The sequence below is a fragment of the Entelurus aequoreus genome, linkage group LG26 (assembly GCF_033978785.1).
Source record: "Entelurus aequoreus isolate RoL-2023_Sb linkage group LG26, RoL_Eaeq_v1.1, whole genome shotgun sequence".
In the NCBI taxonomy this organism is placed as follows: Eukaryota; Metazoa; Chordata; class Actinopteri; order Syngnathiformes; family Syngnathidae; genus Entelurus; species Entelurus aequoreus.
The window spans coordinates 16,996,161-17,008,056 of record NC_084756.1 but is presented as its reverse complement, the minus strand read 5'-3'; the positions used below and the strand labels follow the sequence as shown (position 1 = coordinate 17,008,056).

Sequence of the window (11,896 nt, the reverse complement as noted above, 5' to 3'; positions counted from 1 at the left end):
AGCCAATGCTGCGTCTACTTATACGATGTCTATGGTGAAAACAGCCTACAATAAAACCACATAGAAACCAACAACTCGCCCTCGATCATTCTACAGCTGCCAGTTATTTATTCGTTTTTGGCTGTCATTTATCTAATAGTTTTCTGGATAAATATTTGATAAAAACTAGAGTATTTTGTACAACACGTGACAATTATTACTTAACTTAAAACACAAACAAAAAGTAAACATTAACACAATTTGTTTGTTTCCCTCACTAGTTTATGTATGCTGATGGAAATTATATTTGGACAGTAAGGCCGCAGTACACTTCCACTCCGCGCGGTTGCGGTAATGTACCGAGCAAGTTGATCGTTGCCACAAGAAGAAAAAAGACAAGGAAGTAGTAGTAGACGTCCGCAGTGTCTTGCTTGAAAAGCAAATAAAGATGAATTTAAGTAGAATACGCTTCCTAATTAATACTATTGGTAGTGTTCAAATGAGGAAACACTTATTGGACAGTAAAACATACCTAAGATACACAGTATGTTGTTTGCCGCTGCAGAGGTCAATTAAAAGTGACTCGGCAAAGCTCTCTTACGCAAAGGATTTATTTCTTGGTCAAGTCAACAAGGTAACTTTCTACTTCATATCATCATTTATTATTGTTCTCTTCGCCTTCTCTTTCAACCCACTAACGTCTAATTGAAGGAAACTAGAGGAAAATGAAACGCAGATATATGTTTTACATGATCATTTTGTTACAAACATGCTTAATTTAGTCTGTTGTTTCAATAAACAGTTGTATTCCTAAATAAAAACAAACAGTTAGTTTCGCTGTTCATATTTGGTCATGTATGTTCTATTTGTCCTTGACGGAATTATTACCTTTTCCATGTTCATATTTGGTCATGTATGTTTCTATTTGTTCTAGACGGAAGTATTCCCTTATCCACAAATAGAAAATGAAGAATTGGAAGAAATCAACCAGCTTGTTGCTCCTGTGGAAAAATTCTTCAAAGAGGAAGGTATTAATAAAATATATTCACACGTCTGTGCACTTAAGTTTACTTTTAGCCAGTTTTTTATCCCATTTTGTTCAAAGGGGACTGCACTTTTTTTAGTAGCTTTGCCTATCATTCACAATCAATATGCATGACAAGAGTACACATGTTTTTCTTTTTTGTTTGCATTGTTAACTAGTAAATAAATAAACTCTAGCAAAAGTCAGCTAAGTGGCTTCATTTTGCCTATAAAGCACTCTATAAAACCTCCAAAAACCTCCATCATCTTTAAACACTATATTGCCAACAGTATTTGGCCACCCATCCAAATGATCAGAATCAGGTGTCCTAATCACTTGGCCTGGCCACATGGATGAAAGAGTCTGGTGTGGATGAACTTGACTCGCCTGCACAGAGTCCTGACCTGAACCCGATGGAACACCTTTGGGATGAATTAGAACGGAGACTGAGAGCCAGGCCTTCTCGACCAACATCAGTGTGTGACCTCACCAATGCGCTTTTGGAAGATAGGTCGAAAATTTCTATAAACAAAAAGTGCAGTTTCCTTTTAAACATTCTGTGATCCACTCAGTTCGTAGAGGTTCGAAGAACAATAATATGTTGTATATAGAGCATGTAAGTTAAGGAGTTGTTAAGTTTCCAAAAACATTGTGTCAACTCTACTTATGTGGTCAATATTTGCTTCAAGGGAGGAACACACACGTACAAACACATATCATATTGTTTAGAATAAAATGGTCACATACCTTCAAAATTATGCCATCTTTTGTCTTGTCATGACAGTCGACTCGGCAAAAATTGACCGAGAAGCAAACATACCCACTGAGACGTTAAATGGGTTAAAAGAACTCGGACTGTTTGGAATCCAGATCCCCGAGGAGTATGGTAAGACTTTTCTGTCCCCACATCACATGCTTTCATTTAGTGATGTACCGATCAAGGTTTTATTCTGCCGATTTTGATACCAATCATCCAAGAGTGAGATCGACTATTACCAAGCACATTTAACTGTACATTTTAAAATGTATTTATGGTGAGTTCTATTGACAGTTTAATAATATCAACACATTATTTAAACTAGTTCCTTGTTCTCTTTTACCACATACAATTGTTTTGAGCAAAACAAAGTAATTAGTGCACAATAACTATCCACTACTCAATTAAATAATTTAGTTTTTGCCCCTAAGGTCCTTTTGTGTTCATGGAATTATTCCCTAAGTTTGTAAACATTACCAAAAACAACAAAATAATTATTTTAAGAAAATGAAAATCTTGATTTGATAACTGGAGTATTAATCCGTATCGGCACCTAATTAATGGATGGGTCTGACCCTCCTCTTACATGTCAGGTACAGACTGTGACAATGTTGACACACCAAGAAGTTGTTGTTCTATTAGCCCGTATCTAACACTTACTAATCTTTTTAAAGGGCACATAATATGCATAACCAACTTTCCTTACCTATTGGTACCTGTTTGTGTGTATTTGGGATCTGCATAAGTCCAAAAAATATGCAATGCAACCATGGAGGCATGGCGGAGATATTTATAATTTTGCCTTCTTTCACACTTCTTCCAGATTTTCCCCAAGTGTGACGTTTTTACCATTTGTGACGTCCTATGGTCCGGAAAATACGCTAATCATTTTGAAACAACGGTCACTTTTAATGTACCGTATTTTTCGGAGTATAAGTCGCTCCGGCCGAAAATGCATATTAAAGAAGGAAAAAAACATATATAAGTCGCACTGGAGTATAAGTCGCATTTTTTGGGGAAATTGATTTGATAAAACCCAACACCAAGAATAGACATTTGAAAGGCAATTTAAAATAAATAAAGAATAGTGAACAACAGGCTGAATAAGTGTACGTTATATGAGGCATAAATAACCAACTGAGAACGTGCCTGGTATGTTAACATAACATATTATGGTAAGAGTCATTCAAATAACTATAACATATAGAACATGCTTTACGTTTACCAAACAATCTGTCACTCCTAATCGCTAAATCCCATGAAATCTTATACGTCTAATCTCTTACGTGAATGAGCTAAATAATATTATTTGATATTTTACGGTAATGTGTTACTAATTTCACACATAAGTCGCTCCTGAGTATAAGTCGCACCCCCTATCAAAAAAACTGTGACTTATAGTCCGTAAATACGGTACATCAAACATCATCAGTCATTCATCACAACGTTACCAAGGGTGATTAGTAGAAAACTATTCATTAGGAGGGAAAACTTGTTAGCTACGTTAAAAAAATGTTTTATATTCAAGAATAACGTACAGATAAAATGGAACAACTTTAATATTTGTAGTGCCTCTTGGTGTGCAATAATAGTTTATTAAAAACATTTTGTTTGTATGTAGTTAAGTGTTTATCGTCGATTGGATAGTTTTTTTTTAATAGATGTAAAAACAATCCTCCTATTAGTTTTGTATTTGTGGTACGTGTGCATTTGATGCTGATTGTAAGGTTGAAGAGAAGTTGTTTTGTTTGCATGTTAGGAGGTCTTGGACTGTCCAACACCATGTATGCAAGACTCGCAGAGATCATCTCATTGGACGCATCCATTGCTGTCACACTGGCTGCTCATCAAGCCATCGGACTCAAAGTAAACATTCAATCCACACTCCTCAAGTGGAAACCTTATTTTTTCTTTACAGTTGTTTTTTGTCTTAGGGTATTCTTATCGCAGGGAATAAATCCCAGAAGAACAAGTATCTGCCCAAGCTTGCCACTGGAGAACATATTGCAGCTTTTTGCTTGACTGAACCTGGAAGGTACGAAATTCTCAATTCTTTCAACAATCACTACTACTACATCTTGTCAGCCTGCAATATTTGGGCGCCAATCATTGTCTAGTTGGGAGTTTCAGTCGTCTTGTTGTTGATGTGAGGTGAAGTTGTGAAGATAAAGTATTAGGAGTTAGTTCATAGTGGCATCCATCCACGCTGTACTACTGACAGCAAGACCAGGATCCACCATGATTGACAGCTCAATGTTCTTCTGCAAACATGTTCTTGTAATTGGGGTCAAATAACTCAAGCTTTGTCTCGTCTGAACATCAAACTTCTGTCCACAAGGTACTAGTACACGCCAGGTCTTGTCCATGTGGACAACTAATGTCAATCCTTCTTCCTGGTCAGCACCCCCTCAGTCCATGGTGACGTAAAAGTGTATTTAATGAGTTCGTGGTGACGTTAATGTTTATTTATTAATTGTGAACTATACTTTATGGTGACGTCATAGTTAGGGCTGCAACAACTAATCGATTAAAATCGATTATAAAAATAGTTGACGATTCATTTAGTCATCGATTCGTTGGATCTATGCTATGCGCATGCGCTGAGGCTACATTTTTTATTTTTTTTTTATTTTTTTTACCTTTATTTATAAACTGCAACATTTACAAACAGCTGAGAAACAATAATCAAAATAATAGGGGTGTAACGGTACGTGTATTTGTATCGAACCGTTTCGGTACGGGGGTTTCGGTTCGGTGCGTAGGTGTACCGAACGACTTTCCATACAGACATTAAGTAGCGTACTGCACGTTGTGTAAACAATACTCAAAATGCCGGACATTTGAGGCATTTAAGAAACTCCGCCCTGACAGCTCCGCAAAAGAGGACATGTCCGGTGAAAAGAGGACGTATGGTCAGTCTATCCTAGCCCGTTAGCTGCTAGAATGCTAGCAAAAGAGGACATGTCCGGTGATAGACTGACCATACGTCCTCTTTTCAACGGACATGTCCTCTTTTGCGGGGCTGTCCGGGCGGTGTTTCTTAAATGCCTCAAATGTCCTGCATTTTGAGTTATGGTTGCGTGTATTAACAATATACGTTCAGGGTTAAGAAGGGGTTAAAAACTAAACAAATTGTGTGCGCAGCAGTATTCGTGAGGGAGGGGCAGAGCGAGAGAGTTATGATAAACACGCATGCGTCGCCAGGCTCTGCTTTTTATTGATAGATTTATCAGATTTAATTTTTTATTATCTATAGCAAAAGTGTGCATTTTTGTAACATTTTCCTTGTTTATGTGGCAAGTTGAAAGAACATGGCACCAGTATGCTGTTTTTTTTCAATAAAATACTGGAAAGGATAGAAATGTAGTTGGTCTCTTTTATCCGATTATTAATCGATTAATCGAAGTAATAATCGACAGATTAATCGATTATCTAATTAATCGTTAGTTGCAGCCCTAGTCATAGTGTATTACAGTAATTGTGGACTACACTTCAAGGTGACATAAAAGTTTGATTATGGACTACACTTAAAGGCCTACTGAAATGATTTTTTTTAATTTAAACGGGAACAGCAGATCCATTCTATGTGTCATACTTGATCATTTCGCGATATTGGCATATTTTTGCTGAAAGGATTTAGTAGAGAAAATCGACGATAAAGTTCGCAACTTTTGCTCGCTGATAAAAAAAGCCTTGCCTGTACCGGAAGTAGCGTGACATCACAAGCGGTAGTGCTGCTCACAATTCCCCGTTGTTTACAATGGAGCTAGAGAGATTCGGACCGAGAAAGTGACGATTACCCCATTAATTTGAGCGAGGATGAAAGATTCGTAGATGAGGAACGTTACAGTGAAGGACTTGAGAGGCAGTGATGGACGTATCTTTTTTCGCTCTGACCGTAACTTAGGTACAAGCTGGCTCATTGGATTCCACACTCTCTCCTTTTTCTATTGTGCATCACAGATTTGTATTTTAAACCATCTCAGATACTATATCCTCTTGAAAATGAGAGTCGAGAACGCGAAATGGACATTCACAGTGACTGAACATGTAAATACACGATTAATAATTCAGCTTTGCGAAGCTAAAAAAATACAAGCTAACCTAGCTATGTAGCCAACGTGATAGCATCAGTCTCAAATGCAGATAGAAACTAAATTAAAAAAAAACCTGACTGGATGGATAGACAGAAGATCAATAATACTATTAAACCATGAACATGTAAATACACGATTAATAATATTCCGCTTGGCGAAGCTAAAAAAACAGAAGCTAACCTAGCTACGTAGCCAACGTGATAGCGTCAGTCTCAAATGCAGATAGAAACTAAATTTAAAAAAAACCTGACTGGATGGATAGACAGAAGATCAATAATACTATTAAACCATGAACATGTAAATACACGATTAATAATATTCTGCTTGGCGAAGCTAAAAAAACAGAAGCTAACTTAGATGCGGCAGCGGGCGTTGTACGCTTTTGACGACACCCCGGCCGCCATCAGAGTCGGCAAGAAACATATATTTCCCCAAAGTTACGTACGTCACATGCACATATCGACACGCACGTACGGGCAAGCGATCAAATGTTTGGAAGCCAAAGCTAGACTCACCGTAGTGCGTCTGTTATCCTGCTCAAAACACAACACAACCTCCTGGTGTTGGTGTTGCTGTAGTCCGCCGCTCCACCGATCGCACCTACAACTTTCTTATTTGGAGTCTCCATTGTCCATTAAACAAATTGCAAAAGATTCACCAACACAGATGTCCAGAATACTGTGGAATTTTGTCGAAGAAAACAAGAAGCTTTTCTATCGGGTCCGACGGGGTCCAACCACTTCCGTTGCTTTTGTGACGTCACGCGCATAAATCATATCCAAATGAGTTTTTCAACCGGAAGTGTGGCGGGAATTTTAAAATTGCACTTTATAAGTTAACCCGGCTGTATTGGCATGTGTTGCAATGTTAAGATTTCATCATTGATATATACACTATCAGACTGCGTGGTTGGTAGTAGTGGGTTTCAGTAGGCCTTTAAAGGTCACATAAAAGTGTATATAATCAGTTCATGGTGACGTAAACATGTATGTATTAATTGTGGACAACACTTCATGGTTACGTAATAATTTATTAATTGTGGAAAACACTTCTTGGTGACGTAAAAGTATATTTAATGAGTTCATTGTGACGTAAACGTGTATTTTCCTAATTTTGGACTAAACCGTTACATAAAAGTGTATTTGATGAGTTCATGGTGACGTAAAAATGTATTTATAATTGTGGACTACACTTCATGGTGACGTAATAGTTTATTTATTAATTATGGACTACACTTTATGGTGACGTAATAGTTTATTTATTAATTGAAGTATTTTTTACTTGATTGAAGTAAACTTGTATATATTATTCGCTGGGCCCGAGCTTATCTAAGATGGACTGATGCAAAGTGGAAATCTGTTCTGTGGTCTGACGTGTCCACATTTAAAATTGTTTTTGGAAACTGTTGACGTCGTGTCCTCCGGACCAAAGAGGAAAAGAACCTTTCGGATTGTTGTAGGGGCAACGTTCAAAAGTCAGCATCTGTGATGGTATGGGGGTGTATTAGTGCCCAAGGCATGGGTAACTTACACATCTGTGAAGGCACCATTAATGCTAAAAGGTACATACAGGTTTTGGAGCAACATACGTTGCCATCCAAGCATCGTCTTTTTCATGGACGCCCCTGCTTATTTCAGCAAGACAATGCCAAGCCACGTGTTACAACAGCGTGGCTTAGTAGTAAAAGAGTGCGGGTATTAGACCGGCCAGCCTTTAGTCCAGACCTGTCTCCCATTGAAAATGTGTGGCACAATATGAAGCCTAAAATACGACAGCGGAAACCCCGAACTGTTGAACAACTTAAACTGTACATCAAGCAAGAATGGGAAAGAATTCCACCTGAAAAGCTTCACAAATTGGTCTCCTTAGTTCCCAAACGTTTACTGAGTGTTGTTAGAAGGAAAGGCCATGTAACACAGTGGTAAAAATGCCACTGTGGCAACTTTTTTGCAATGTGTTGCTGCCATTAAATACTAAGTTAATGATTATTTGCTCAGTCTCTCACTTCAAAGATTAATTATCATGTCTTTACAGTCTATTCAATTGAATATACGTTTTGGATTTTGTAATATATAATTATTTTGTGTTATATTGCCACCAAGTCAGTTGTGGTTGCCTTTTCAGGTTTTTGATCAAGTAAACATCACACTTGGTGAATGTGTTTGTGACGGGTTTTTTTTACCACCAGAGGGGTGAAAAGGCGTTTGAAAATATCTATGTTAGTGTGGACATGCCGTGAATTGATGATTAAAAAATAAAAGCAAATCCAGGGCAGAATTCCACTTTCTTGTGAGCTGATTTGTCTTTCTGTTTCAGTGGAAGTGATGCAGCGTCCATTCAGACACGAGCAACATTGTCAGAGGATGGAAAACATTACTTAATTAATGGTTCCAAGGTAAGAACATTGTCCTCTTAAGTACAGTATATGTTTATATTTTAAGTCTGTTGGCTGTCCATCAGATCTGGATCTCAAACGGAGCAATGGCTGACATCATGACAGTGTTTGCGCGCACTGAGGTGGAAATAGAAGGCGTCAAGAAGGATAAGATTTCTGCTTTTATTGTTGAGAGATCTTTTGGAGGAGTCATCAGTGGAAAGCCTGAGGACAAACTTGGCATCCGAGGCTCGAACAGTAAATATGACTTCTTTGACATTTAAATTAATTTGTAAATTAATTTCTAACATAATTTCTAATCTATAATCTGATTCTAATTATTCACGGGTATGTTTCTATTCATCTTTTTCAGCTTGTGAAGTCACTTTCGACAATGTTCCAGTGCCGTTGGACAATATAATTGGACAATTAGGTGATGGCTTCAAGGTAATATTTCCTCTGCCTTACTTGACCAAACATTACTATTTTATACATTATATTTTTTTAATCTGACTATTTCAAACCTTGAACACCAAAGCTGGTGAGAGTGACAGGATTTGCAATGCTATATTGTAACTACCATTATTTTAGAGCAGTGTTGCCAACTCCTCAGGACGGAAAGTAGCTATTGGCTGTCCTAAAAGTGGCTAGATGACGTCATCGCCTCATTTACATATTTGATTGCAATGGACACTATGGGAGACATACAAAAGTGAGTTTAAAAAATATATTAATATATAAAATATATTATATATTAATAAATATGATTAGAACTGCCGATTAACGTTCTACTTTTGATTTCTAATTTTTAAATACATTTTGTTCTGCATTGTTAAATCTTCAATTTTGATCAAAAGAATGAAGGGTTGTTATATTCACTAACAAACCTAATTTAATGATTGGCTAATTGAACATGAACAGTGGCCTAGGGGTTAGAGCAGGGGTGGGCAATTAATTTTTACCGGGGGCCGCATGAGCTACCCGAGCACTGCTGGAGGGCCACATCGACAATATTTCAATTACATTTTGCTCAATATTATTTTTGATATATACCGTAAGATAAATAATAATAATAATAGTAATACTTCAACATAGTGTGTGTAACAGCATTCCATGACTAATATATATAAATTAACATTAATAATAAATGACAGTAAAATAAGCACACGTATGACTGAGGAGTCATAGTGTAACTTTGTGTGGTGTTTGAGTTGTCCGACTTTTTGTGTGGCCTTAAACGCACCAGTGGTTTAGTGCTATGCGTGTTGGTGACAGATGACAAGTTGGTTTTGGCCTGGTTTGTACGGCAGAAAATGACTAGTTTTTCGAGATAGAATTGTTTTACTCATGTTTTTGGTGTGGTTATGTCCGAATATAAACAGTTTTGTTCAATAAAGTGATCGATATAATTCCTGTCCTCGAAGCATCTCGATAGACGTTACAATAATTGAACGGTGTTCAATTGAACGGTGTTGACGAACACCGTTAGGGCCGCTGGTTGTCACTGTCACTCAAAGTTGCATTGCAAAATTCCATAGAATAAATATGTTTATTTTGTTTAGAATTCAGATGGGATTTGATTTGGTGCGCGGCATATACTTGCTGCGCGCAGCGGACGCTTGAGCAGTGCGCAATTGCGCAGGCACGCACCTTAGGTGAGGGGACGTTGCTTTGCAGTTCATGTGTTGTTGAAAACACGGCATTCCTCATCAACTTTTCTCTTTTTGGCGTCTCGGGTGTAAACCGTGCATCACTTGTCGCTGCATGTGCACCTTCACTCGCAGGTTACACACGGACACACGCCCATAAATAATACTTTTCAAAATAAAAGCAGCACAGTTGTATTGCGCGCAGGACATAGATGTTTTTTCAACTTTATTTTGTAATTGCAGTTGTTCACATTCACTCACAATCGCGCATACGTCCACACGGAAGTAATACAAATAACGATTTTCAAAACAAAAGCAGCACCGTTGTATTGCACACTCGACATAGATACTTTTTAAAATTTATTTTGTAATTTATAATTGGCCTCACGCGGGCCGGACAGGGACGCACAAAGGGCCGGATGCGGACCACGGGCCGCAGAATGCCCAGGTCTGGGTTAGAGTGTCTGCCCTGAGATCGGTAGGTTGTGAGTTCAAATCCTGGCCGAGTCATACCAAAGACTATAAAAATGGGACCCATTACCTCTGTGCTTGGCACTCAGCAACAAGGGTTGGAATTGGGGGTTAAATCACCAAAAATAATTCCCTCACCTCCCAGGCGTGATCAAGGGGATGGGTCAAATGCAGAGGACAAATTTCACCACACCTAGTGTGTGTGTGACAATCATTGGTACTTTAACTTTAACAATGGAATTGGGACGTTGCAGTGATTTATATTAGCTTGACATGACAGTGAAGAAATATTTACATTTACATCTCGCTTTGTAAACCAAGGCATAAAAAGTGGCAGCTTTGCACATGCGCATTACATTCGCAGTTAATGGGGGTCTCCTCTCTGCACTGACTGACATTGTACGAAAGCCAGATGTTCAACTTTTGTCACAGGGAGACACACAGTAACTTTCCCCCCTTGTAGGTGAGCAAGTTACTGAGGCTTTGTTCAGTAGGCAAATCAAATTCAGTGATGTATTTAAATGTGACAGTAAAGAAACATTTACATTTAAAATTCCAGTCAAAACATCCGGCAAGGAACTGGGAAATTCCGACGACCCACTACAAATGGAACGCACCATAAAAGTCCAGATGGCAAATGATTTGCTCATGCACGAACCGCTGCAATTTCAGCCCCGTGCAAGCAGCACCAGTTGACCGGCAGCACCCGTCACAGTGACAGCTCCGTGCTTTCAGCTCAGAATCTCCAAGACACACAAAGTTCCCAATATCACCGGAAAAAGTCGCTAGATTTGTCGCTAGTAGATGTTTACAAAAAATGTTGCCAAGAGGTTTGAAAAGTCGCCAGATTTAGCGACAAAGTTGCCAAATTGGCAACACTGATCTGTGCTTTCCCATGATACATGTCACTACGTTAATCACAGTGTCATTACGGTAATCTAAGCGTGATTTACAGTTATCTGAGTACTACAGTAATGAGAGTCTAATTATGGTAATCTAAGTAGTAATTCTAGTGTCATTAAGGTTATGCAAATATTACCGTAATCCAAGTGTCATCATGGTAATTAAGTATAATTACGGTAATACGAGCGCCTTTACGGTAATCCGAGTGTCATTACGGAAATCCAAGTATTACAATAATTCCAGTGTCATTACTGTGATACAAGTATTATGATAATCCGAGTTTCTTCATTGTAATCTAAGTGTCATTACGATAATCCCAGCATCATTACGATAATCCAAGTATTATTACATTTCTCTAAGTACTACAGTCATTAGGAAAATGCTGATTCCCGCAAAAGTTTAACGTTAAAAATGTGAATACAATACAAATTGATGCTTGGCCTCGCAGGCATCAAATATATTTCCGGGTGGTTTATCAAGTTCCTTCTCATATAATTTAGGTTCCCCGCAGTGTCACCAAACTTTTTTTTTTGTCCGCACTGCCGCATTTCCTACTTAAAACATGGACAACAAATCCATTTAAACCACGAGTTGATTCATTGTTATTGGAAAAAAATGTGAATTAAAACATCACAACTTCTG

The 11,896-nt window shown here is 38.1% G+C and overlaps 1 protein-coding gene across 1 annotated transcript in view; it reads left to right on the top strand.

Annotated features, from left to right (window-relative positions):
• Window positions 1–327: 327 nt before the first annotated feature.
• acad9 (acyl-CoA dehydrogenase family, member 9) overlaps window positions 328–11,896 on the top strand; it is a 30,085-nt gene continuing 18,516 nt past the window's right edge. The window contains exons 1-8 of the mRNA XM_062038324.1: window positions 328–613; window positions 914–1,007; window positions 1,788–1,889; window positions 3,520–3,626; window positions 3,695–3,795; window positions 8,174–8,252; window positions 8,318–8,489; window positions 8,605–8,678. Of these exons, the coding sequence (XP_061894308.1) occupies window positions 428–613; window positions 914–1,007; window positions 1,788–1,889; window positions 3,520–3,626; window positions 3,695–3,795; window positions 8,174–8,252; window positions 8,318–8,489; window positions 8,605–8,678 (915 nt within the window). The 5' untranslated portion in view covers window positions 328–427. The remainder of the gene's footprint in view (window positions 614–913; window positions 1,008–1,787; window positions 1,890–3,519; window positions 3,627–3,694; window positions 3,796–8,173; window positions 8,253–8,317; window positions 8,490–8,604; window positions 8,679–11,896) is intronic.